Genomic DNA, 25,423 nt, shown 5'->3' on the forward strand with positions numbered 1-25,423 from the left:
AACATGAAATAGGTACAAAATACTAAGATTGTAACTATAACCAATCTTGTAAATTTTTAATTCTTACCTACAAGAATATGTTGTCTCTCCACTTTTGAAAACCTTCCCACAAAGCTGAAATGCTCCACTGTGCTTCAATTTCTCTAAGCAAATATCTGGATCTTCCCCAAATAAGTACCATTCCAATGGAGTGAATATTGACATTAGCACACTCTCCTCCTGCTTTTCCAAGTCTGGGTCCATTTCAGCAAAATAAATTTCTGGTACCAATTGAGCCAAATGATGCAAGAAAGCAGTATAAAAATCAACTTGCTGATCCCACCACTGAAAGAAAAGATGATGAAAATTAGATTTTGTCATAAGTTCCTTCTTAACAATATAGGGGCATAATTCTATAATTTCAAAGTGATTAACAGTGTATTTTATTCAACTTGGAAACAGGCAGTTGGCTACATACCACAGATATGTGGATAAAAAGAAGAGTAGCTGTAGTGGATGAGAATCACCCTTCCCTTCTGGAATGGCCAAGTCCTGCTGTGTGAAAGTGATTCTATCATCAGCCACAGGCTATATAAGCCATTCCCCATACTCTCAGTTTGTTTTAGGGAACCATTATGTTTAACAAGATATCAAAATAAACATAAGCCCGAGTTCTGCAAATGCAAAAAGCACTAACCATAAAAGAAAAAAAATGGATACACTGGACCTCAACAAAAGTAAAACCTTTTGCTCTTCAAAAGAAACTATTAGAGATAGCTTATTTGCACATGAAAACATGCTCAAGATTATTAGTCATTAGGGAAACATAAATTTAAATGACAATGAGATATCCCCACATAACCTATTACAGTAGCTAAAATAAAAAAAAAAAAAACTGGCATTATCAAATGCTAATAAAGCCAGGCAGGGTGCCCCCACCTACAGTCACAGCTACTCCAGAGGGAGGCAGGAAGATCACTCGAGGCCACAGAACAGCCACTGCACTCCAGCCTAGGCAACATGGAGAGCCCTGTCTCTAAAAACAAAACAAACAAAAAAACTTATCTAAGGAGTCTTATAAACTGACAATATTAGAATTAAGATTTTTGCCAGGTACAGTGGCTCATGCCTGTAATCTTAGCACTCTGGGAGGCCAAGGCGGGAGGATCATTTGAGCCCAGGACCTAGAGATCAGCCTGAGCAAGAGTCAAATCCTGTCTCTACCAAAAAAATCAGACGGATATGGTGGTGCATGCCTGTAGACCCAGCTACTCAGGAGGCAGAAGGATCACTTGAGCCCAGAAGTTTGAGGTTGCTGTGAGCTAGGCGGATACCATGGCACTCTAGCCGGGGGCAACAGAGTGAGACTCTGTCTCAAAAATAAATAAATAAATAAATAAGGCCGGGCGCGGTGGCTCATGCCTGTAATCCTAGCTCTCTGGGAGGCCGAGGCGGGCGGATCGCTCGAGGTCAGGAGTTCAAAACCAGCCTGAGCAAGAGCGAGACCTCGTCTCTACTATAAATAGAAAGAAATTAATTGGCCAACTAACATATATAGAAAAAATTAGCCGGGCATGGTGGCGTGTGCCTGTAGTCCCAGCTACTCGGGAGGCTGAGGCAGGAGGATCGCTTGAGCCCAGGAGTTTGAGGTTGCTGTGAGCTAGGCTGACGCCATGGCACTCACTCTAGCCTGGGCAACAAAGTGAGACTCTGTCTCAAAAATAAATAAATAAATAAATAAAATAAGAAAAAAAAATAGAATTAAGATTTTATATAAGGTTCCAAAATAGGTCATTAAGGAAAGTTACAGATATTTGATTATACATATATATGGCTGAGTTTACTCTCATTAACTTCAATATTCTATTCACAAATAAATTCAACTCAATAAAACTTTATAGAAAAAATATGTTAAAGTTAGGTACTATTGTGAAATTTAATTAGCCCATTCTCTTTGAAGGGTAATTTGCAGATAAATATTAAAATTTTATACAATGCAAAATTCTACTTAAAAAAAAAAGAAAAAAAAAATAAAAAAAAATAAAAAAAAATTTTAAATTTATTACCCAATAATTATAATTACTCTGGCTGAAAAAAAATTTTTAAATTTATGTATCATTGACTCACTGTGTCATTTCTACTTCTAGGAATTTAGTCCTAGATAAACTCAAACATGTATAAAGAAAGTATTTTATTTGCAGCATTATTTATAATAGTGAAAGGCTGGAAGCAACCTAAATGTCCCAAAACAAGAGTTGAATAAATCATGGAACATAAATTCAATGTAGCCATTATAGTATTTTTCCCCATTTGCAACAGGAATAAAATTAAGAATTTTAAACTTCAATGTCCTGAAAAAACGCTCCCCCCCGCCCGCCATTTGGAATTAAAGGAAGGCTTTCCTAAATGACTGTTCTGTAAAAGCAAGTTCTCACAACCTTTAAATTCCCACACATTCCAAACATTTCCGTCATCCCATGGAGACCAGAAGATATGTTCTCAACTCTGACCCAGGGGCTTAGATGTCTGTCTGGGAACATCATTCTGAAAAAGGAACTTATTTAAGTAGACTCCTTTTGTTCAAACCACAACTTGACCTTCCTTAGACAACTGCTGGACATCTACAGAGCTTTGAGCCTCGTAATTGTCTAATTTTTCTTTTTAAAGTGGCAACAAAATCTGGAGGCTCTAAATTTTTCATAGCCAGGATTGGATTACTAATTAGAACATCTCTAGGCACAAAGAAATCTTTGATTATACAAAGTTTCCTTGTAACTCTATTTGACATATTCATAAAGTTTAAAAACAAACAAAAAGAAACTCTAATTCAACTATTTATCCCATTGGAAACTCCATTTATAACATATCTGATAGTTAGTTCCTAAGCCTCTCTGAAGACCTGTCAACCAACTTCCATTCTTAGAGCTCATAACTAAGCCCAAATCTAACTTCCTGTATCTTTTATCCTATGCTACCTGAAATAATCCAGTATAATTCATTCTGCTCTTGCATCAAACAGCCTTTTAAATAAATGAAGATAACTATCATATCTCTCATTAGTCTCTTCATTCCAGGGCTAAACTGTAATGAAGAGATCAAAGAAATTTGTCCATTCCTAGAAATGAAATTTGGCCATCCCTAATGACTTGGTATCCAAACCACTTTCCTTATTGATTACTCTTTTATGGAACATGTGCAATAAGCTTCTGCACAGAAGAATGGGACTATTTTATTATCTTACTTATCCTGCACACTAAACTGCTTTAAAAGATTACATTCTTGGCGGGCGCTGTGGCTCACGCCTGTAATCCTAGCTCTTGGGAGGCCGAGGCGGGCGGATTGCTCAAGGTCATGAGTTCAAAACCAGCCTGAGCAAGAGCGAGACCCCGTCTCTACTATAAACAGAAAGAAATTAATTGGCCAACTGATATATATATATAAAAAAAAATTAGCCGGGCATAGTGGCATATGCCTGTAGTCCCAGCTACTCGGGAGGCTGAGGCAGAAGGATCACTCGAGCCCAGGAGTTTGAGGTTGCTGTGAGCTAGGCTGACGCCACGGCACTCACTCTAGCCTGGACAACAAAGTGAGACTCTGTCTCAAAAAAAAAAAAAAAAAAGATTACATTCTTTTTTGGTTTTTTTTTTTTGGCAGCCACATCACACTTACGACTTGGTGAACATGCAAACAACTAAAATCCTTAGATGAGTCACATAGAAGAGGCCTGGGCGCAGTGGCTCACACCTATAATCCTAGCACTCTGGGGCGGACCCCTCAAGGTCAGGAGTTCGAAACCACCCTGAGCAAGAGTGAGATCCCGTCTCTACTAAAAATAGAAAGAAATTAATTGGCCAACTAAAAATATATAGAAAATATTAGCAGGCCATGGTGGTGCATGCCTGTAGTCCCAGCTACTCGAGAGGAGAGGCTAAGGCAGGAGGATCACTTAAGTCCAGGAGTTGGAGGTTGCTGTGAGCTAGGCTGACCCCATGGAAAAGTCACATAGAAGAGACCTAGTCCTAAATACAAATGAACCTAGGTATAAGGCTTTACTTGTATCACAATTAAGTTTCACCTTGTTAGTTTTGACACAATATTCAGCCTAAGGAGGTGGGTTTTTTTTTCCATCTTATATTTGTTATCCCTGTCAGCCTTGTGCTGTCTGTAAATATGATAAGTCTTCTATGAGTTTATGATATTGATAAAATAAGGCAGGGTCAAATACAAAGCCATGTGAAAAACAAGGCCCCTCTCCTTTCTTTCCTGTTGAGATCATGTATAAGTATGCTGTCAGAATTTGGTTTTTGAAAGCATCCTGTCCCTCCTAAGCTATCCTCTACCTTTTTCATTTCTGACCATAGGTCATGTCCCAATTTTCTTGGCTCTCCTTGAAGTCTCTGAATGAATGAAATCTGCTGTCCTAAACTCTAGGGTACATATCTCATATTCCCTTTCTGTTGTATGGAATAAATATTTGCAAACCAACTAAAATGTTCTCTTAGATTATAAGGCAGAATATGTGTATAAAAAATGAATGGATAAATTAATAGACTTTCCCTTCTGTGGCTAACATCATTTCTGGCTTACTCACAAATACCTAAAGTTCAAAGGCATTTTAAAAGACAATCCATAAAGACACATTGAGTGGTATTAATGTGGCTCCACTCCTCCAAACAAGTCAAATAGACTTGGTTCTGAAGAGTAGCATTAAGTAAACTATTAAAAGGAAAATTATACTCAGTTGAATGACACCAGACTCCATTCTTTCTGTGTCATTCACAGGTAGCAAGTGGGCACTTAGGCAAGTACAATAACTCCTCTGAAGTCTTTCAGTAATGTTTATTTAGTACAGCATATTTCCATGAGCACTCAGCTTACTACAGGGATGTGACAACATTTAAAAAAAAAAAAAAAAAAAAGGCTATACAAAATGCTTTAAGAAACCAAGCTCAGGCTGGGCATGATGACTCACACCTGTAACCCTAGCTCTCTGGGAGGCCAAGGCAGGCGGATCGCTCAAGGTCAGGAGTTCAAAACCAGCCTGAGCAAGAGCAAGACCCTGTCTCTACTAAAATCAGAAATTAATTGGCCAGCTAAAAATAAATATAAAAATTAGCCGGACATGGTGGCGCATGTCTGTAGTCCCAGCTACTAGGGTGGCTGAGGCAGGAGGATCGCTTGAGCCCAGGAGTCTGAGGTTGCGGTAGGCTGACACCACAGCACTCTAGCCAGGGTGATAGAGTGAGACTATGTCTCAAAAAAAAAAAGAAAGAAAAAAAAAGAAAGAAACCAAGCTCATGGCCAGGTGTGGTAGCTCCTAGCACTCTGGGAGGCCGAGGCAGGAGGATTGCCTGAGCTCAGGAGTTGGAGACTAGCCTGAGTAAGAGTGAGACCCAGTCTTTACTAAAAATAGAAAAATTAGCCAGGCTTCAGGAGCCTGAGGCAGGAGGATGGCCTTAGCCCAGGAGTTTGAGGTTGCTCTGAGGTAGGCTGATGCCTTGGCACTCTAGCTCAGGCAACAGAGGAAGACTCTGTCTCAAAAAAAAGAAAAGAAAAGAAGGGGAGGGGAGGGGAAGAAAAGAAAGAAAAGAAAAGAAAAGAAAAGAAAAGAAAAGAAAAGAAAAGAAAAGAAAAGAAAAGAAAAGAAAAGAAAAGAAAAGAAAAGAAAAGAAAGAAAAAAGAAAAATAAGAAACAGATAAAGTGACGACAAGGGAATCTGAGGTAACCCTCAAAGCCAGCACACAAAGAAAGGACAGGCAAGATACCAGCATACCTTGGAGACATTGCAGGTTCAGTCCCAAATGAACAAAATAGAGCAAGCATTGTAATAAAGTGAGTCACACAAATTTTTTTGTTTCCCAATGCATATAAAAGTTATGTTTATCCTATATAATCTATTAAGTACACAATAGCATTATGTATAAAAAGAATGAACATACTTTAATTAAAAAAACTTTACAACTAAAATATGCTAATGACCATCTGAGTCTTTAGCAAACTGTAATACTTTTGCTGCTGGTACAGGGTCTTGCCTTGATGCTGATGGCTGCTGACTGATCAGAATGGTGGCTACTAAAGGTTGACGTTGCTGTGGCAATTTCCTAAAATAATAATGAAGTTTGCCGCATTGTCTCTTCCTTTCATGAAAGGCTTCCCTGTAGCATGCAATGTTATTTAATAGCATTTTACCCACAGAACTTCCTTCAAAATTGTAGTCAGTTCTCTCCAACCTTGCCACTCTTTTATCAACTAAGTTTATGTAATATGCTAAATCTTTTACTGTCCTTGCAATAAGCATCTACACCAGGAGTAGATTCTATCTCAAGAACCCACCTCTTGGCTCATTAGCAAAAAGTAACTCCTCATCCATTCAAGTTTTATCATGAGATTGCAGCAATTCAGGCACATCTTCAGGCTCCACTTCTAATTCCACTTCTCTTGGTTATTCCCACCACAATAACCTTCTGTGGTTATTTCCACCACAACTGCAGTTACTTCCTCCACTGAAGTCTTAAACCCCTCAAAGTCATCCATGAGGGTTGGAAATTAATTTCTTCCAAATGCCTATTCATGTGGTTATTTTGACCTCCTCCTATCAATCACAAATGTTCTTAACTGCATCTAGAATGGTGAATCCTTTCGAGAAGGTTTCCAATTGACATTGCCCATTTATATCAGAGGAATCACTATCTATGGCAACTCTAGCCTTACAAAATGAATTTCTCAAATAATAAGAGTTGAAAGTCAAAATTACTCTTGATCTACCAGCTAAAGAATGGATTTGTGGTGGCAGGCATGACAACATTAATTTCTTTGTACATCTCCAGAAGAGCTCTTGGGTGACCAAGTGCACTGTCAATAAGCAGTAATATTTTTTTTTTTTTTTGAGACAGAGTCTCGCTTTGTTGTCCAGGCTAGAGTGAGTGCCGTGGCGTCAGCCTAGCTCACAGCAACCTCAAACTCCTGGGCTCGAGTGATCCTTCTGCCTCAGCCTCCCGAGTAGCTGGGACTACAGGCATGCGCCACCATGCCCGGCTAATTTTTTTTTATTATATATATATATATATCAGTTGGCCAATTAATTTCTTTCTATTTATAGTAGAGACGGGGTCTCGCTCTTGCTCAGGCTGGTTTTGAACTCCTGACCTTGAGCAATCCGCCCGCCTCGGCCTCCCAAGAGCTAGGATTACAGGCGTGAGCCACAGCACCCGGCCTAAGCAGTAATATTTTTAAAGCAATCTTTCTTGAACTTAATATCAATATATTCAGTAAACCATTTGTAAACAGGTGTGCTGTCATCCAGGACTTGTTCCATTTATAGAGCACAGGCAAAGTAGATTTAGCATAATTCTTAAGGGCACTAGGATTTGGGGGATGGTAAATGAGCAATGGCTTGAACTTAAAGTCACCAGATACATTCTTCCTTAAGAGAGTCAGCCTGTCCTTTGAAGCCAGGCACTGACTTCTCCTCTCTAGCTATGAAAGTCCTAGATGTCATCTTCTAATAGAAGGTAATTTCATCCATACTGAAAATGTGTTGAGTATAACCACCTTTTTATCAATCTTAGCAGTTATCTGCTAGCATCAATCAGCACTTGCTGCTACACTTTGTACTTTTATGTTATAGAAAAGACCTCTTTCCTTAAACCTCATGAACCAATCTATGTCAGCTTTCAGCTTTTCTTCTGCAGCTTCCTCACCTCTCAGCCTTCATGGAATTGAATAGAGTTAAGACCTTGCTCTGGATTAGACTTTGGCTTAAAGGAATGTTATAGCTGGTTTGAGCTTCTATCCAGACCACTAAACCTTCCTCCTTATCATTAAGAAGGCTGATTTGCTTTATCATTGATGTTGACGGGAGTGGCACTTTTCATTTCCTTCAAGAATGTTTCCTTTGCATTCACAGCTTAGATAATTGCTTGGTGCAAGTCAGGCTATCTCAGCTTTCAATATGCCTTCCTCACTAAGCTTCATCATTTCTAGCTATTGATTTAAACTTAGAGACGTTTGACTCTTCCACTTGACGCTTAGAGGCCATTACAGAGCTATTAATTGACCTAATTTCAATATTGTCATGTCTCTGAGAATAGGAAGGCCCAAGGAGAGGGCTAGACAGAGGGGAATAGGTGGAGCAGTCAGAACACACACACCATTAAGTTGCCATCTTATATGGGCACATTTTGTGGTGTACCAAAATAACTCTAACAGTCTCATCAAAAATCACTGATCACAGATCACCAAAACAGATATAATAATGAAAAAAGTTTGAAATATTGCAGAAATTACCAAAACGTGACAAAGAGATATGAAGTGAGCACATGCTATTGGAAAAATGGTGCTAATATGTTTTCTAGATGCAGGGTTGCCACAAACCTTCAATTTGCAAAAAATGCAGAATCTGCAAAGCACAATTAAGTGAAGCACAATAAAACAAGATATGCCTGCATTTTGTTGGTTCATCTATATCACTGATTTATATACATATCTATCCAGACAGACTCTCTATGCAATTTTGAGGACAAAAGCCTTTTTATTTGCAAGATAATGTCTGTTATTAAACATGAGAAGTCAGTTTCCAGCACCAGTTCATTGACACAAAGTTACTGTTTCTTCCCCAGCCTCTTACACTTGTAGTGGGACTGAATTAGTCACTTTGACCTAGGATTTTAGAACTTAACTTTATATCTAACTCTATAAAATTTGGTACTGAAAATCAGAATTTCCTAACTGCCCACAATAGAAATTATGAGTTGATGAAAAGCAACAGACATTAGGCCTTGCTACAATCTGGTGGTAAGGCATTTCAAGGACTCAAGAGGCCTAGGTTTTCATCATAATTTTCCCACTTAAAATGTGTCCTTACTACAGAAAGCTGTGCTCTAGTCTAAAATGATATAGACCCAAATTTCTAAGGAAAATCACCTCCAATAGAAATCAGATATAACTTCTCACTTGTATTTTAAAGTCAACCATCAGGCCAGGCGCCGTGGCTCACGCCTGTAATTCTACCACTCTGGGAGGCCGAGGCGGGCAGATAGCTCAAGGTCAGGAATTCGAAACCAGCCTGAGCGAGACCCCGTCTCTACTAAAAAAAAGAAATGAATTGGCCAACTAAAAAAACACAGAAAAATTAGCTGGGCATGATGGTGCATGCCTGTAGTCCCAGCTACTTGGGAGGCTGAGGAAGTAGGATGGCTTGAGCCCAGGAGTTTGAGGTTGCTGTGAGCTAGGCTGACGCCATGGCACTCTAGCCCAGGCAACACAGTGAGACTCTGTCTCAAAAAAAATAAAATAAAAAGAATAAAGTCACCCATCAAAAAATTATGTTATCTTTTAAAGATCCCCTACACATATAAGATGTGGATAATTTTTTTCTTGATTTCTATAATTATTATTGCATAAGCATATCAATATTAAACTTAAAAAAAAAAAGTTTGGATACAAAACAACTTTGGGGAATAATGGAAATGTCCTATATCCTGATTTGGTGGTAGTTACAAAAGTATATGTTTTTTTTAAAAATTTTCCAGCAAATGCTTAAAATGGATGTATTAAAAAAAAAAAAAAAAAAAAAAAAAAGACAGGGTCTGGCTCTATTACTCAGGCTAGAGTGCCCTGGCATCATCATAGCTCATTGCAACCTCAAACTCCCAGTCTCAAGGGATTCTCCTGTCTCAGCCTCTTGAGTAGTTGGAACTACAGGCAAGCACCACCATGCTTGGCTAATTTTTTAATATTTTTTGTAGAGACCTGGTCTCGCTAAGTTGCTCAGGCTAGTCTTGAACGCCTGGGCTCAAGCAATCCTCCCATCTTCGCCTCCCAAAGTGCTAGGATTACAGACATGGTGCCTGACCAGATGCATTTTATTGTATGTAAATTAAGTCTCAATGTTAATATATCTTAACTCCCTCAACTCCTATTACCATCACCTCTACTGTACTTCGGATAGTGTCTCTTCATTCACTCAATAAAAATTTTGAAGCAATGTGCTAGGTACTGGAGATACAGCTGTGAACAAGAAACATTTCATGGTCTCAAGGAGTTTACTGCCTAGAAGGAAAGAGAGGCAGTAAACAGACAATGTAGAGTATAGCTGGAGTATGGAAAGGATGCTATAGGAACACATAAGAGGAGCATTTTAACCTGGCTCTACCATCATGAAAACCTGATGTGCCCCCATGTACTAAAATTAAAATTTAAAATTTAAAATCAAACTAAAATTCCCCTTTCTGACCATAACATTCACTCCTTCCACTTAAATCAACCTCATGACTTTTAATATCTAAAATCCCACCAATTCTCCCCCAGAATTCATGTTTTGGCTTTTCTAACCTCTAGCCTATTCAGGCTAGACTCCAAGGTTAACCATTGCCCTAACGTGCCCCTTCAATCTCTCCTTCCTTCCTCCATTCACAAACTTCATCCCCTAAATCATTACAAACCTTGCTAAAATAAATTACTGATGTTGATCCTCAGTTATTCAATTGTTTAAGAATGTGTCCTCTGTATCAAACACATACCAAGATACATCAATGAACAAATCAAGTCACACATGACCCTCGCCTTCATGGAACTTACATTTTGAAGGGAAAGACAGACATTTCAGTAAGTATATAAATACAGTAATTACAGATTGTAATAAGTACGGTAGAAGAAATAAACAGGGTGCTTTGACAGAGTATAAGAGGAACCCATCTTTTAGACAGGGTATGTTTCAAGAAAAAGCAAAGAAAAAACACTATAGGAAAAGGGAACAGCAAGCAAAAGTATAGACTATGAAGCAAGATACAGCCTCGGCTTCCTTTTTTTATTTGTTTATTTTTTGAGACAGGGTCTTGCTCTGTCACCTAGGGCTAGAGTGTAGAGGTATAATAATATCTCATTGCAACTTCAAACTCAAACTGGGCTCAAGCAATCCTCCTGCCTCAGCCTCCTTCTTGAGTAGCTGAGACTAAAGCACACCACTACACCCAGCTAATTGTTCTACTTTTTTGTAGAGATGGGGTCTCACTCATGTGCAGGCTCCTGGACTTGTTTTAGAAAGTAACAGGCCAAAATGAGTGAGGAGAAAGTAACAGGAAATGTGGTAGAGATATAGGGGCTGGGCCTCGCCTAGTCTTGAAGGGCTTGTAATGAGTTTAGACTTTATTCCAAGTACAATGGGAAGCTACTGAAGTATTTAGGCAGGAGACTGACATGATTGGATTTAAAAAGAGTACTGTGGATGCTCCACAGAGAATGGACTGGAAAAGGGCAAAAGTGGAAGCAAAGAGATCAGTTAAGAGGTCACTGCAGTTACCCAGGCAACAAATAGAGAGGCCTGGACTACAGAGGTGAAGTGAAGACAAACAGTTGTGTCCAAGAGTTATTAGAGGTGTCATCTACTGACACAGGGATAACAAAACTCTTGATCTGTCTTCCTCCTTTCCCCTCCTAAAACCTGGTCCTTCTTCTCAGTATATGACACAACTGCTGTGATGAATACTTGAGGCAAAAATTAGGGATCCAGAGATCATCTGTTTTTTCCCTTTTCTCTCATGCCTAATCCCCGTCTCTACTATAAATAGAAAGAAATTAATTGGCCAACTAATATATATAGAAAAAATTAGCTGGGCATGGTGGCGCATGCCTGTAGTCCCAGCTACTCGGCAGGCTGAGGCAGGAGGATTGCTTGAGCCCAGGAGTTTGAGGTTGCTGTGAGCTAGGCTGACGCCACAGCACTCACTCTAGCCTGGGCAAGAAAGCGAGACTCTGTCTCAAAAATAAATAAAAATATTAAAAAAAAACATGGACCCAATAAACCACCCTTTCCTCAAAACTACACCCTACGACACTGCACTACTCTCACTTCCTACCTGCTTGGCTTTCCAGGTCCTTACTCAGTTCTTCTTCCATCTTCTACCCCTGAAATTCAATCATTCCTGTTCTAGTTCTCTGTGTGTGTGTCTGACATCAGCACATAGTCTCCCCACTCCATCTACCGTGTAAAAAATGCAAGCTACCATTAAGATGAGATGTTTCAGCTGCTTCTAAACTTGTCCTATCTTCTCAGTCTGGTACCATCTCATATAGATCTTCCTCTTTCACTATCAGTAGTGAATTGTGAACTGTTGTTGGGGGCAAAGGAAGATTGCATGCTTGTGAAAATGCAGATTCTTGGATCTTACCCCAGACCTACAGAATCAGTTCCCCTGGTGATTCTCAAATAATGGCTTTTATAAATGTCCAGTAATTCATACCTATTATTTCACTGTAATTGCATGTTAGGTAATGTTAGGAATGTGACAGCCTTCATGCATGCTGATAGCAATATGACAGAAAAATGACCTAGGGTCTAAGAAGAAAGTTAAGATTTAAGGAAATCAGAAACTATAACCAGAGATAAGACTCTAATCGAACTGGTAAGATATCTTAAATCTCTGTAACTGTCCCATATTATTTATTTTTGTTTTGCCCTGTGTCCGATGGTGATTTAAAATGCAAATCATTCAGATGGTGGTGATAAAAACCCAACTGAGCTTGCTTTGCTTAACAGCAAAGAAGTAGTAAACTGAGAAGCCAGTATCTTAGTCCACTGCCAGAATAAAATTGAAGACTGTAGCTTTAAAAAGAAAAGAAAGATAGAATGATCTGTAGGGTCTTCAGAAGAGAGATGCAAGCCAAAAAAGTGGTTAGTAGGTTTAACAGTCAAAGGTCTTCATCTATTTACCCTGCCTTGAATTAAAATTCTTTAAGCACTTATATTATCTGTGTCACTAGACTGTGAGTTCCCTGAAGCTATATTACACTGTCTACTACTTTACAAAACCCAAAGCCCTGCCCAAATAAATCTAATATTTCCTGAAGTAAAAAGTAAACAGTTGCCACATAAACTCTAGCTCAATCCCTGTACCATTATCTCCAATTCCAAATTAATGGAATCCAGAATAAGGAGATTTTTACAGTATCATCTGAAATAAATTACTGTATCAAATATTTTAGATAAACATTAGTCATCTTCAGATGGGAAACTACAACTCTTCTAACCTCAACACACAATTTCTCCACTACTTCTAACATGTAAAACACACAAGCTACCATTAAGACCAGATGTTTCAGCTCCTGCTAAATTTGTCCTATCTTCTCATTCCTTATCATCTCAAACAGATGTTTCCTCCTTCACTGTTAGTACTGAAGTGAGTTTGAACTGCTATTTGGGATGGAGGAGGATTGCATGCATTGACACAGTGGCAAAACCATTATTCCAACTCCCTCCCTACAGGGTTTCTATCTCCTAACCAGTCTCTCCAGTCTCTGGAGTTGAATCATTCAGTAGCTTACTGTGTTCTATCATAAAACAATGCTCAAGTTTCTGGAGGGTTAAAATACTTCAAAAACGCTTTTATTAAAACTACAAACCAAAGAAACTTCAGAAAGAGGTATACATCCCATGTTTTTCTATATACAGCTATAAAAACAAGTTGATAGAACATCATGCAGTGATATTTATTTGAATATTTCCTATATATCTCCCTGCTAGATGCCTGGGGGCATCCAGAACATTCCCCTAACACTGTTCCCTACCTCTCACCCTCCTCAGCTTTCTCCCCATAGCTAGACTACTGACTGAAATTTGATCACTATCTCTGCCTCACCATTTTTTCAAAGTACGAGAGCAAAGTACAGTTTCCGATATTAATGGTAGTGATCTGACTCGAAATTTCTAGGCATGCCTTTCTTCACCTTTAAAAAGCAGCGACATACCATTCTCTATGGTGCACTGAAAAAATAAAAAAAAATAAAAAAAAAAAATAAATAAAAAGCAGCGACAGGTGACGGGTTTCTCCACTAAGGATTGTGTGTGGGGTTTTCAAGACGCTATATCGAAGGACAACAATTCCTATACTTCACATCTTGACAGGACTTGACAGTGGCAGCATTCCCAGCCACTACAACGTCTATGCAATACAATACCAGCTGCTAACTATGCAATACAATACCAGCTGCCGCGTCCTGAAAGCCTGTCATCAGAGGGGTTAGCACTTCGTCTACCGGAAAATGGCTCTTCCTCCAATCCCGCCTCAGCCCTCACATCAAACCACCTAATAACATCACTGGTTCTTTCTACTTCAGGACAGAGACATGCATGCTTGAGTTTGTCAAGACTAATACATGACAAAGACATGATATTCCTTAGACTTGGCTTGCGGAAATGTGGGCTACGACTAACTTTTCATTCGGCGGCTTCTTCCCAGATCAATCCATGTAACTCCCTCTCCCCACAGCCGCCATAAGGGTGAAGCCCCACATCCTCCTGCCCGAGGCAGGGAGGGACTGGGAGGAGGACAAAAGGAACTTGCCCACAGGGACTTACAGACGCTAGTCGCTGAGGGGTCTGTGGCAACTCGGTGCTGACTTCCATCCTCTCCGCACCCGCGGCCTCCTCGTCGGCCATCTTGAGGGAAACTGACGCCTGCAGTTCCCGACCCCCGGCCTGAGGCGAGCGGAAACCTGTGGCCAGTCGGAGAGACGAGGGACGACACTTTTACGACGGCCCCTGAGGTCGGGTTTGACGCAGAATCGAGGAATGGCTTCCGGTCCGCTTCCCGGAAGCCACCGTCACGACCTGAAGGGGATGGAGGGTTTTTTTCTTCTACGTTATTAAGCGTAGTGCTTGGTGGCTGACTGTTTGTATATCTGGGTTTGGTGCTGAGAACTGTTGTATCTACGAGGTAAAAAATAAATCCAGCGTCCATTATGAAAGTAAGAAAATGGTCAGGGGCTAAGCAGGAACCTGTCTTGGCTGGCCGATTGTTGGCCTTCGCGTGCTTTGTCTCCCGACGTCCCTGTTGTGGTTACACAGAGCCTACAAAATGAAAAAAAAGAATTCACAGATCTTCCATCTTTAGGAGTCTACCCCTTGGGCACTTTTACATGCCTACAAAAAAGCTCGGGGCCCAGCCTTGTTTTGGGGTGGGGGTGGGGAAATAACGAAAAATTGGAAACCTGGTCATTCATCATCTTGTAGAGGGAATAAAAAATAAATCATGGTACATCCGCTTTATGAAATACCATGTAGCTCTTGAACAAGATAAATTGAGAAAAAGCTACACAAAGTTAAAAGGTAAATAAGAACTGTAAAGAATTAATGTCTGCAATACGCATGACCGATCAAAAGATAAAATCCCAAAGACTATTTTCTATTCCAGTAGAAAACACATACGACTCACCAATTTTTATAAATATATGGAAAAACCTAACTAGTAAGCAAAGAAATGCAAATTAAACAAAATTGGATACCATTTATTGCTTGTAAATTTGGCAACTTTTTAAAAGAAAATCAGCTTGGTGAGAACCTGGAAGGATAATCATATTATGTAAAATGCAAGTGTAAATTGGTAAACCTCTTGGAAAGCAATATGGCAATATTCAGCATGCTCTTTTTTAAAAATGCATATTCTTTGGCCAGCAATTCCATTTTTAAAGACTTTATCCTGGAAAAATAATTCAAGATGCAAGCAAACTATTAAGTACATGATTATTGGTAATGGAGGAAACCTGGAAACAATTTAAATGCCCATCAGTAAAGAACATTGGCTAAATATACTGTTAGCCATACAATATAATAGTCTGCAGCCAGTAAAAATGTACAAAACTAATTGTCCAAAGTGTGGTCCAGGCCCCGCGGTGGCTCACGCCTGTAATCCTAGCTCTCTGGGAGGCTGAGGCAGGAGGATCACTCGAGGTCAGGAGTTCGAAACCTGCCTGAGCAAGAGCAAGACCCCATCTCTACTAAAAATTAGAAAGAAATTAATTGGCCAACTAAAAATATATACAAAAAATTAGCCTGGCATGGTGGCACATGCCTGTACTCCCAGCTACTTGGGAGGCTAAGGCAGGAGGATCACTTGAGCCCAGGAGTTTGAGGTTGCTATGAGCTAGGCTGACACCATGGCACTCTAGCCCCGGCAACAGAGTGAGACTCTGTCTCAAAAAAAAAAAAACAAAGTGTGGTCCACAGTCCCCTGAGAGTTACCAAGTCTTTGAGGGGAAAACTATTTTTATAGTAATATAAAAATTATGGAGGGGCGCTTGAGGTAGTTTGAAGGGACATGGAGGTCAGAATTCCTGTGGACAGAGGCTCTTCTTGACTGGTAGTTCCTTGCAAAAAGGCAGCTCTTAGTCACAACCTCCCTGGCTAAAATAGATCCATCCAGCTGAGCTCTGGAAGAGCTTGACTACCTCCAGAAGCAGATATGAGAACCCAGCCGACTTTTACTAAGCCAGACATTAAAGAGATTTGCAAAAAAGTAAAACATTGTTACACTTTTCAATATTTGTTTTGGGAAGGAATTTTTATTTCAAAATGTTTAGGTTAACATTTATTGGGTTTATCATTTTGAAAGAATTGATAAATGTTTTTATATTTTCTCAGTTTTAATTTCTAACACAGTAAATATATATAGATATAAAGCACATATAAAGAAGATCTTCAAGGCCCCCAATAATTTTTAAGACTATAAAGTGATCCTGAAACCATAATATTTGAAAACCACTTAAGTTTTGTAGGTTATTTTTATTGACTTAGGAAGACAGTCAGAATATATTGTTTGGTGGAAAAAATCAAGTTACTAAAACAGTATGATTCTATTTTTGTAAGACAAAAAATGCACCTATTTTATATTAAATATATTTAATAAAAAATATGAATCACCAATTATTATTTTTATTATCCCTGGCTTGCATAATTGTGGAAATTTCTATTTTCTGGTTTATATTTTCTAGTTATGTATGTATTATCTGTGTAAAAATATGTGTTTTTTTTCTAAAGACTCCTATTGTGGAACATTTACTGTAGTTTCTAATTTTCCCTTTATTATAAAATTTGCTTTAATAAACAGACTTATTGGTAAATCTCTGTACATATCCACATTTTTCCTAGGATAAATTACTCTAAGTAAAAATAACAAATCAAAGAGGATGCATGTTTTAATATTTTTCATATTTTAATGAAGACAATAGAGTATACATTTATGATACTTTCTGATTAAATTTTTCTCAGAATTTGGTGCCAAATATTTAAGTACTAAAGATTGCATGTAACATGTAAAGAATAACAATATAATGAATACCAGTAAATCTACCACCAGCTTAAGAAATAAAGGCTAACTTTTTAAATATTAAAAGAAGATGTGACCAAAAGTTTTTTCTGGTAATTTTTAGTTTCCTTGCTGAGCTGAGTGCTTTTGCTAATTTTTGATGAGGGTGTTAGTTCTCTGCATTTTTCTTTAGACTTGTGGATTTATGCCTTATAGCAGAGGTAGCAGAGTAGCATTTGTATCATAGGAAAGTGAAAGCTGACAGCCTGTATGATTGTTTCTTCATCTATTCTATATGTTTAAAGTAGACATAAAGAATGGATTTGATATTATTCAAACTTGCCTTGATTGATTTATCCCATAGTGGTTACATAGTCATTTTCTCTTTTATTTAACCATAAAATAACTTACAAATGGTAATGATTCTAATAGGGACATAAGAACAAGCCCCCTTTATTAATTTAAGTTTCTCTTACCACCTTGTATGTTGTAGTATGTCTATCGTTAAGTAAACAAAAATATCACATATCTAGCACACATTTCAACATCCTAGTGCATATATATTAGACATTGCATAGGACATGAAACAGAAAAAATAGATATAAACTTGTCAATTATCATTGTTTTTTCTGATCTAGACCAAAGTGTTGTGTGTTTAGAGCAGGATTATGCATTTGATTCTTATCTAAAGATATAATTGTTTTTTCAATTACCTTCAGTTCACAGTAGCTTTTTTGAGTAAACAAGCTACAAGGTCATTTTGTAGATGCCATGATATATTTTGAATCATTATTAACAACTAACATATATTAATTAGCTTTCTTGACACATTAAGATATAGTCAGTTAGGGCTGCCATGCTTAGAACTGTTTTCCTTCGAATCCTCGTTTATAGATTGTTCCGGAGGTTTTCAATCCTGACCATACATTAGGATTGCCTGAGAACTTTTTTTTTTTTTTTTTTTTTTTTTTTTGAGACAGAGTCTCACTTTATTGCCCAGGCTAGAGTGAGTGCCGTGGTGTCAGTCTAGCTCACAGCAACCTCAAACTCCTGGCTCAAGCAATCCTCCTGCCTCAGCCTCCCAAGTAGCTGGGACTACAGGCATTCGCCACCATGCCCGGCTAATTTTTTGTATATATATATTAGTTGGCCAATTAATTTCTTTCTATTTATAGTAGAGACAGGGTCTCACTCTTGCTCAGGCTGGATTCGAACTCCTGACCTCGAGCAATCCGCCCGCCTCGGCCTCCCAGAGAGCTAGGATTACAGGCGTGAGCCACCGCGCCCGGCCTGCCTGAGAACTTTTTAAAAATTCCAATACTAGGCCTCACTCTAGTGATTTTGATTAAATTAGAAAGGGGTGGGGCCTGGGTATTAGTTGCTGTTTGTAAACCCCTCCCAAGTAATACTAATGAGTAATCACAATTGAGAAGACCTGGGTGTCCTTCTCTGGGATGATATTTTTGTGTGGGATAATAGCAGTCCCTATCTGTATTCTTCCTGTCTGGTACAAATCCTTGGTATTTCTCATCCAGATTAGAGAAGAGCAGCCTTCCTATTGGTTTCCCTGTTTCCATTCTCTTGCTCATATTCATCTTCTATTTTCCTGCCAGAATTATTTTTAAATATAAATCTGGTCATGTAACTCTTTTTTTTTTTTTTTTTTTTTTTTTTTTTTTGAGACAGTCTTGCTTTGTTGCCCAGGCCAGAGTGAGTGCCATGGCGTCAGCCTAGCTCACAGCAACCTCAAACTCCTGGCCTCAAGCAATCCTCCTGCCTCAGCCTCCCGAGTAGCTGGGACTACAAGGCATAGAACACCATGCCTGGCTAATTTTTCTATATATATTAGTTGGCCAATTAATTTCTTTCTATTTATAGTAGAGACAGGGACTCACTCTTGCTCAGGCTGGTTTTGAACTCCTGACCTTGAGCAATCTGCCCGCCTCGGCCTCCTAGAGTGCTAGGATTACAGGCGTGAGCCACTGTGCCTGGCCCATGTAACTCTTTTACCTACATATGGTGGACCACTGCCCTAGGATAAAACCTAACCCTTAAACATGGCATTCAAAGCTCTTCTCAATCTGGCTTGAAATTATTTTTGTCAGTCTAACCTCCCTTGCCACCCCTCACCTTAAACTTTATCCACACTGTATTTTCCAAATAACACCATCCAGTCTCATACCTCTGTGCTTTTGCATAGCTTAGTTCTTTGGTCTAGAGTGTCCCTCTTCCCCTTCACAACACCTCTTTCTATAAAGGGATACCTGCTTATTGTTCAGGGCTAAGTTTATATATGATTCTGAGTTTTCTTCTCCCATTCTCCAACACTCAGAATTGCTCCGTGTTCTCATCGCACTTTAAATGGTTCTGACCTAGTACTTACCATGTGGCATTAGGGTTAATTATTTAGATATCTGTTGACCCTGCTAGACTATGAGCTTCTTGAGAGCAGGCACTCTAAGCTTTGTATCCACACAGTAGCTGCCTACCATAACAAGGATGCTCAATATTTGGGGGTGGGGAGGGGACCTCCGAAAAGACTAAAAATACCAAGATTTACATTACTGTCATTGAAATGTATAAATGGTTATTAAAATAAGCCCTTAAAAAATCAACTTGCAAAATATGCATTGATTCCTACAACAACTTCCATAGCCAGAATAGAAGGTAGTACTTGCCATACTTATTTCATTATTAGAGGCTTCTTCCTAGGGGTCTTAGAATTTTCAACTTGAGACCTTATTAAAATGAAAAGTATGTCTGGGAGGATAACCTCTTATCAGATTACCTTTAAGTAGAGATTAGTTTAACTGATCCTGAATTGCAGACATCATGGGTTGGTCTTTGGAATTGCAGACATCATGGGTTGGAGGCTGAGTTTTACAAGAAGCTGACTCTGAAACATTAGCATGGAAAAGATTTATTACAGAGTGTTCTTGGGATCAACAGCTGTGGAAGGTGAGTAAAGGAACAGAAACATGATTGGGCTGAGAGAGAAACTGAGCTGCAATGCAATCTGAATCTTAACCAACCCTCTTTCAGAGTTAGCCCTAGTTGGGACCAGGAGGAAATGTTTTTACACCCTTATGTTGATCAATCATTAGATGTGGGCAGCCCTGGCAAGAAGGGTCATCTTGAGCAAGGCAGCCATCTTCAGCCGAGGCAATTCCTAATGGCTCTTTGTTGGCAGCACTCTGAGCAGCTGGGGAAGTAAATTCTTCATTCCTGAAGGGGTTTCTGGGTGGCACATCATAGTTGCCACCACAGATGAGAATGGTGAGGGGAAAAGGTGGGGAAAAGGCAGCTACAAAAGCCAAAGACAAATCTTACCTTCAGTTTTGCCTACACTCTTAGTAGGCTGTGTGATAGAGTCCAAAATACCTGGGGTTTGAATCCTGATTTCACTACCTCCTACTGCAAAGTCAAGTCACTTAAAATCTCTGAACCTCAATTTTCTCATCTGTAACTGTGATAATAAAATTTACCTGGTAAGTAGGTTATAAGAATAAATAAGAAAATGTGAAATGACTTTGTCAATTATGAAGTGCCATACAAATGTAAGGTCATTATAAATATTTAATTTATTAAATTAGTTAATACTCATCTGTTTAAAAAATAGCAAGTAACAGAGAGGTAGTACTGGTGGGGATAGTAATATTGTATTGGGTCAGGAAAATTATAATGTAATTGAATTATTCTCAAGGTATTCTGTGTTAACCTATTCCAAGGAGATAAATAATTTATGGCCCAAACATGAAGGTCTGTATGTGGGAACTGGTGATGTAACAACAAAAAGAAGTTTGGGGACTCAGGAAGAGGATGACAGAGGACATAAGAGGAGCTTAAGCTTTTGAGAGATGTGGGGAATGACAAATCTAAGCAGATGATGAGCTGATGGAGATGGAAAGGGCTTAGGCAGACAGCCCATAAGAAAATCATTAACCCCCAATGCATCATCTCCTTTAAATAACCTTGGGAAGCAGAGACTATTAGTCTCCATTTTAGAGGTAAGATAGCAGTGAGTCAGGGAGGTTAAAGATTTGCCTAGTCATACAGCTAATAAATGGCAATACTTGTTTCAACCTAGGTCTGTCTGAGGTTCTTAGCTACACTGCCTGAAAAGCGAGGTTTCAACCTAAAACCAAATGGTATCCTGGAGGAGAGATAATGACAAAGGGAGGGTGGTGATAGAAACTCTATTAATAAAGTAGTAAAAGAGCACAAAGACCCAAAGGACCTAGCTAGGTGGCGTTAATCATAAGGGTTAATCATAAGGATAAAGAAGTAAGGAGACTTAGAAAAGACTACAATTTTGGCCAGGCACGGTGGATCACGCCTGTAATCCTAGCACTCTGGGAGGCCGAGGCAGGCGGATTGCTCAAGGTCAGGAGTTCTAAACTAGCCTGAGCAAAAGCAAGACCTGTCTCTACTATAAATAGAAAGAAATTAATTGGCCAACTAATATATATAGAAAAAATTAGCTGGGCATGGTGGCAAATGCCTGTAGTCCCAGCTACTCGGGGGGCTGAGGCAGGAGGATTGCTTGAGCCCAGGAGTGTGAGCTAGGCTGATGCCATGGCATTCACTCTAGCCTGGGCAACAAAGTGAGACTCTGAGAAAGAAAAGAAAAGAGAGGAGAGGAGAGAAGAGGAAGGGAAGGGAGGGGAGGGGAGGAAAAGAAAAAAGGAAAGGAAAGGGAAAGGAAAAGGAAAGGAAAGGACTAAAATTTAGATAGATGTGCTACCTTAAACTAAAATTTCCAGAACTGCCCGATTGTTTCATTAATACCACAACTGAAGGTTTAGAATGAAAAAAAATAAAAACACAAGTTAATTGTTCTCATCTTATTGTAATTTTGGAAGAGGAAAAAAACAAAAGAAGAAATCAATGAATGAAATGGAGAGAAGGCATGAAGAAAGCAAGGACTTGTGATTTCTGTGGAAGTGCAAGTAGAGTTGAGATATAGAAGAGTCTAATGCCCTTCCAGGCATGAGACAAAGTAAGGAGAAGGAAAATGAACAGAAGAAAGTGAAGGGAAGAAAGGAAAATTAGTGGAAATAGAGGAGATAAGCTCTAAGTATAAGGAAGAAAGAAGAAACAAGAAACGTGATATTCATTCATTATTTTCAGATGGTATTAAAAAAAAGACAAGACGCAATTGGGTGAATTTATTCAAATAGCCAGTGTTCCTGTCATAAATTGACTCACACACACACACTTTTTGTCACAGTAATGAAAAACCAGCAAAACTATTTAAACTGAATGATATAGTTTAATCCTATGACATTATACCAGAACCTATAATAACCATGAAGCAAGGATATTATAATTTATTTTATTTTATGTCATGTCACTTAATACACACAGTCCTTTCTGGATATACTCGGGAGATTGGTTCCAGAACTCCCCTCCCCTAGTATACCAAAACTCATGCATACTCAAGCCCACATTTGGCCCTGCAGAACCCAAATACAGGAGAAGTTGGCCTTCTATATACTTGGGTTTCCTGTGAATACGGTATTTTTGATCTGCGCTTGGTCAGAATAAAATCTATGTATAAGTGCACCCTCATAGTTCAAATCTGTATTGTTCAAGGGTCAACTATATAATCTTTGCCCAGGTATCCAATTTCCCAAGAAACCAACTGTTAGGGCTCCTATAACAAAATGCCATAAACTGGATACCTTATAAACAGAATTTATTTATCATAGTTCTTAAGACTAGGAAGTCCAAGATCAAGGCAAATTCAGTGTCTGGTGAGGGCCAGCTTTCTGGCTCAGAGACAGCACCTTCTAGCAGTGTTTTCACGTGGTGGAAGGGGCAAGGCAGCTTTCTGTGGCCTCTTCTATAAAGGCACTAATCCCATCCCTCATGGCCTAATCACCTCCCAAAGGCCCACCTCCTAACATCGTCATCTTGGGGCTAGGATTTCAATATATAAATTTTGGGGGACACAAAACATTAAAGATGCTTCAAAATTGAAGATAATTAATCTTGAATTACAATGTTCTTATCCTATATTTTATTAACACAAATCAGGGTGATGTGTGTGGGGTTTTTTTTTGTGTGTGTGTATTTGTATTGGCTGGTGATACTAAAATTTTCAGTAACTATTAAGAATAAATTATTATGGGTGGGTACAGTGGTTCATGCCTATGATCTTAGCATTTTGGGAGGCTGAGGAAAGAGGATCTCTTGAGGCTAAGAGTTCAAGAGCAGCCTAGGCAACATAGTGAGACCCTGTGTCTACAAAAAAATTTAAAAATTAGCTAGGTATGGTGGTGCACACCTGTAGTGAGCTGAGGCAGGCGGATCACTGAGCCCAAGCGTTGGAGGTTACAGTTAGCTATGATCATGCCACTATACTCTAGCCTGGGTAACAGAGTGAGACTGTATCAAAAAATAAAAAAAAGAAAGAAAAAAACCAATAAAGTGTTAAAATTTTTTTCTTCTATGTTCACTGTAAGCTTTTCCTTAGTGGATCTAGTAGTGTTTGAATAATTGGGTCCCAAAATACTGCATTTCAGATATCAGTTTTATGAAGTTCAAAATAACTTTGAATATAATCATCTGAGTAATAAAATATACCTTTTTGCCCAGCAGCTGTTCACAGTAATTTGACGACAAAATAGGGATTTTAGGCAATAACCTGCTAATAGCTTATCCAGGTGTTGACAAATTTGGCTGGCTTTTGGACTTCCCTCAACTAAGAATAGTTTTACATTTTAAAATGGTTGAAAGAATCAAAATAATATTGTGTGACTCGAGACAGTTATTTGAAATTCAAATTTCAGTATCTATAAATAAAGTTTTATTGGAATACTACTATCACTGCTCTCTCAGTGCAATGAAGAGCTGAGTACTTGTAATAGGGACCAGATGGCCCACAAAGCCCAAAACACAAACTATCTGGCCCTTTACAGAAAAAGTTTGCTTATCCTTTTTTCTATAATATGATTATTATTTAGCTATACAGTCAGAACTCAGAGTAGAATTCAGCTCCACTCTAAACAGAAATTACAGTCACACCAAGGTCAACTCTGATACAACTGTTTTGAGAGGATGGGGTCTGGGTAAAGTATGAATGAAGATGGTCCTTACAGCATTTCTTGTGGTGGTTGTAAAAGAGTGCTAGTTCCCTGTTTTTCTTTATGGGAGTCAGTAGTTACCATTTAATTCTGAAAGCCCACAGCTATCACCATGAGCAGGTCAAGGAATATATGGAGGTCAGTAACAAAAGAGTGATCCTCAGCATTGAAAAGACTCCTCTAGAAAGTGAATGGGAAACACTTGAGACAATTTCTTCATAGTAAACATTTTTTTTTTTAGTGGCAAATTTGTTGAAATACTCCCTTAAACTAAATATGCTATGGCTATATTTTTGAGTAAAATAAAAATATTAAAAAATTAAAGTCACTAGTTTCCCCAATGGGGATGCCCTAATCCCATCGACAGTGGGGCTGAGAGGCGAGCTCACCTACCTGCAGTGCCTCGGTGGAGCAAAGAGGACTGCTGTTTAGCCAGAGCACCTGCTTCCGGCCTGAGGGGAGACGTTATGCACAAGTTCAGCCTCTGCTGAGTCTCGCCCAATTCCGTGGTCTTCTTCCTGTTCCTGACTCTGCCCTCTCTGCCCCACTCACCTCCCGCCCCTGACCCTAAGCATTAATGTCCAACCCTAAATCCTTCCAGTTTTTGGAGCCTGGCTTTTTGCCTTGCGGTCCTTTCGAGACTCTGCCTCTCCTTTTCCTGGCCGCCCAGAACCACCCCCACGCCAGCCGCCACCCTGGGATCCCGTTCCTCGAATTGCAGCTCACCAGCACCGGCTCCTCTCACATCCCGAGTAGGCGGCCTATCATCACATCATGGGCGTGACGGGAGCCATAGGAGAGAAACCTCTGAGCGTTCTCACCGTCCGCATGGAAACCGCGCCGCCCCTGAGCCGGCGGGGCCTCGAGAGGGGCGTGGCCAGCGTCGGGGGGCGGGGTCCGCTCTCGGATACCCCGCCCCGTTCCCGGAATGCGGCTGACTCTCCCGGGCTTCTGCAAAGAAACGCTCGCCCTGAAGGCTGGGCAAGTTGGCGAAGAAGGCTGCGTGTCCTTTTTCCAGCACGAACTTCCGAGTTCACCGTAAGCAGGTCGTGCTGTCCAGGCCTCCATGTCTTCCTCTGTTTAATGAGGAAAAACTCCTGGCTCCGCAGTATAGACTGTTATGACTTGAACTTCCTCAAAGCGATATAAGTAGATCTACCATTTGATCCAGCAATTCCACTACTGGGCATCTACCGAAAAGATTAAAAGTCACTTTATGAAAAAGACACCTGCACTCGAATGTTTATAGCAGCACAATTCACAACTGCAAAGCTATG

General features: G+C 39.5%; 1 protein-coding gene across 3 annotated transcripts in view; it reads right to left on the reverse strand.

Annotated features, from left to right (window-relative positions):
* UBR1 (ubiquitin protein ligase E3 component n-recognin 1) overlaps positions 1–24,988 on the reverse strand; it is a 133,396-nt gene extending 108,408 nt beyond the window's left edge. For 2 of the 3 annotated variants that reach the window (XM_076004287.1, XM_076004286.1), the window contains exons 1-4: positions 24,873–24,988; positions 19,847–19,954; positions 14,334–14,825; positions 68–324 (exon numbers count right to left, since the gene is read on the reverse strand). In XM_076004287.1, the coding sequence (XP_075860402.1) occupies positions 68–324; positions 14,334–14,414 (338 nt within the window). In that variant the 5' untranslated portion in view covers positions 14,415–14,825; positions 19,847–19,954; positions 24,873–24,988. Of the gene's footprint in view, positions 1–67; positions 325–14,333; positions 14,875–19,846; positions 19,955–24,872 lie in introns of those variants that run through there. The other variant, XM_020285980.2, reaches the window with a different exon arrangement.
* Between the last annotated feature and the right edge of the window lie 435 nt (positions 24,989–25,423).

Source organism: Microcebus murinus, chromosome 6, assembly GCF_040939455.1.
Source record: "Microcebus murinus isolate Inina chromosome 6, M.murinus_Inina_mat1.0, whole genome shotgun sequence".
Lineage (NCBI taxonomy): Eukaryota > Metazoa > Chordata > Mammalia > Primates > Cheirogaleidae > Microcebus > Microcebus murinus.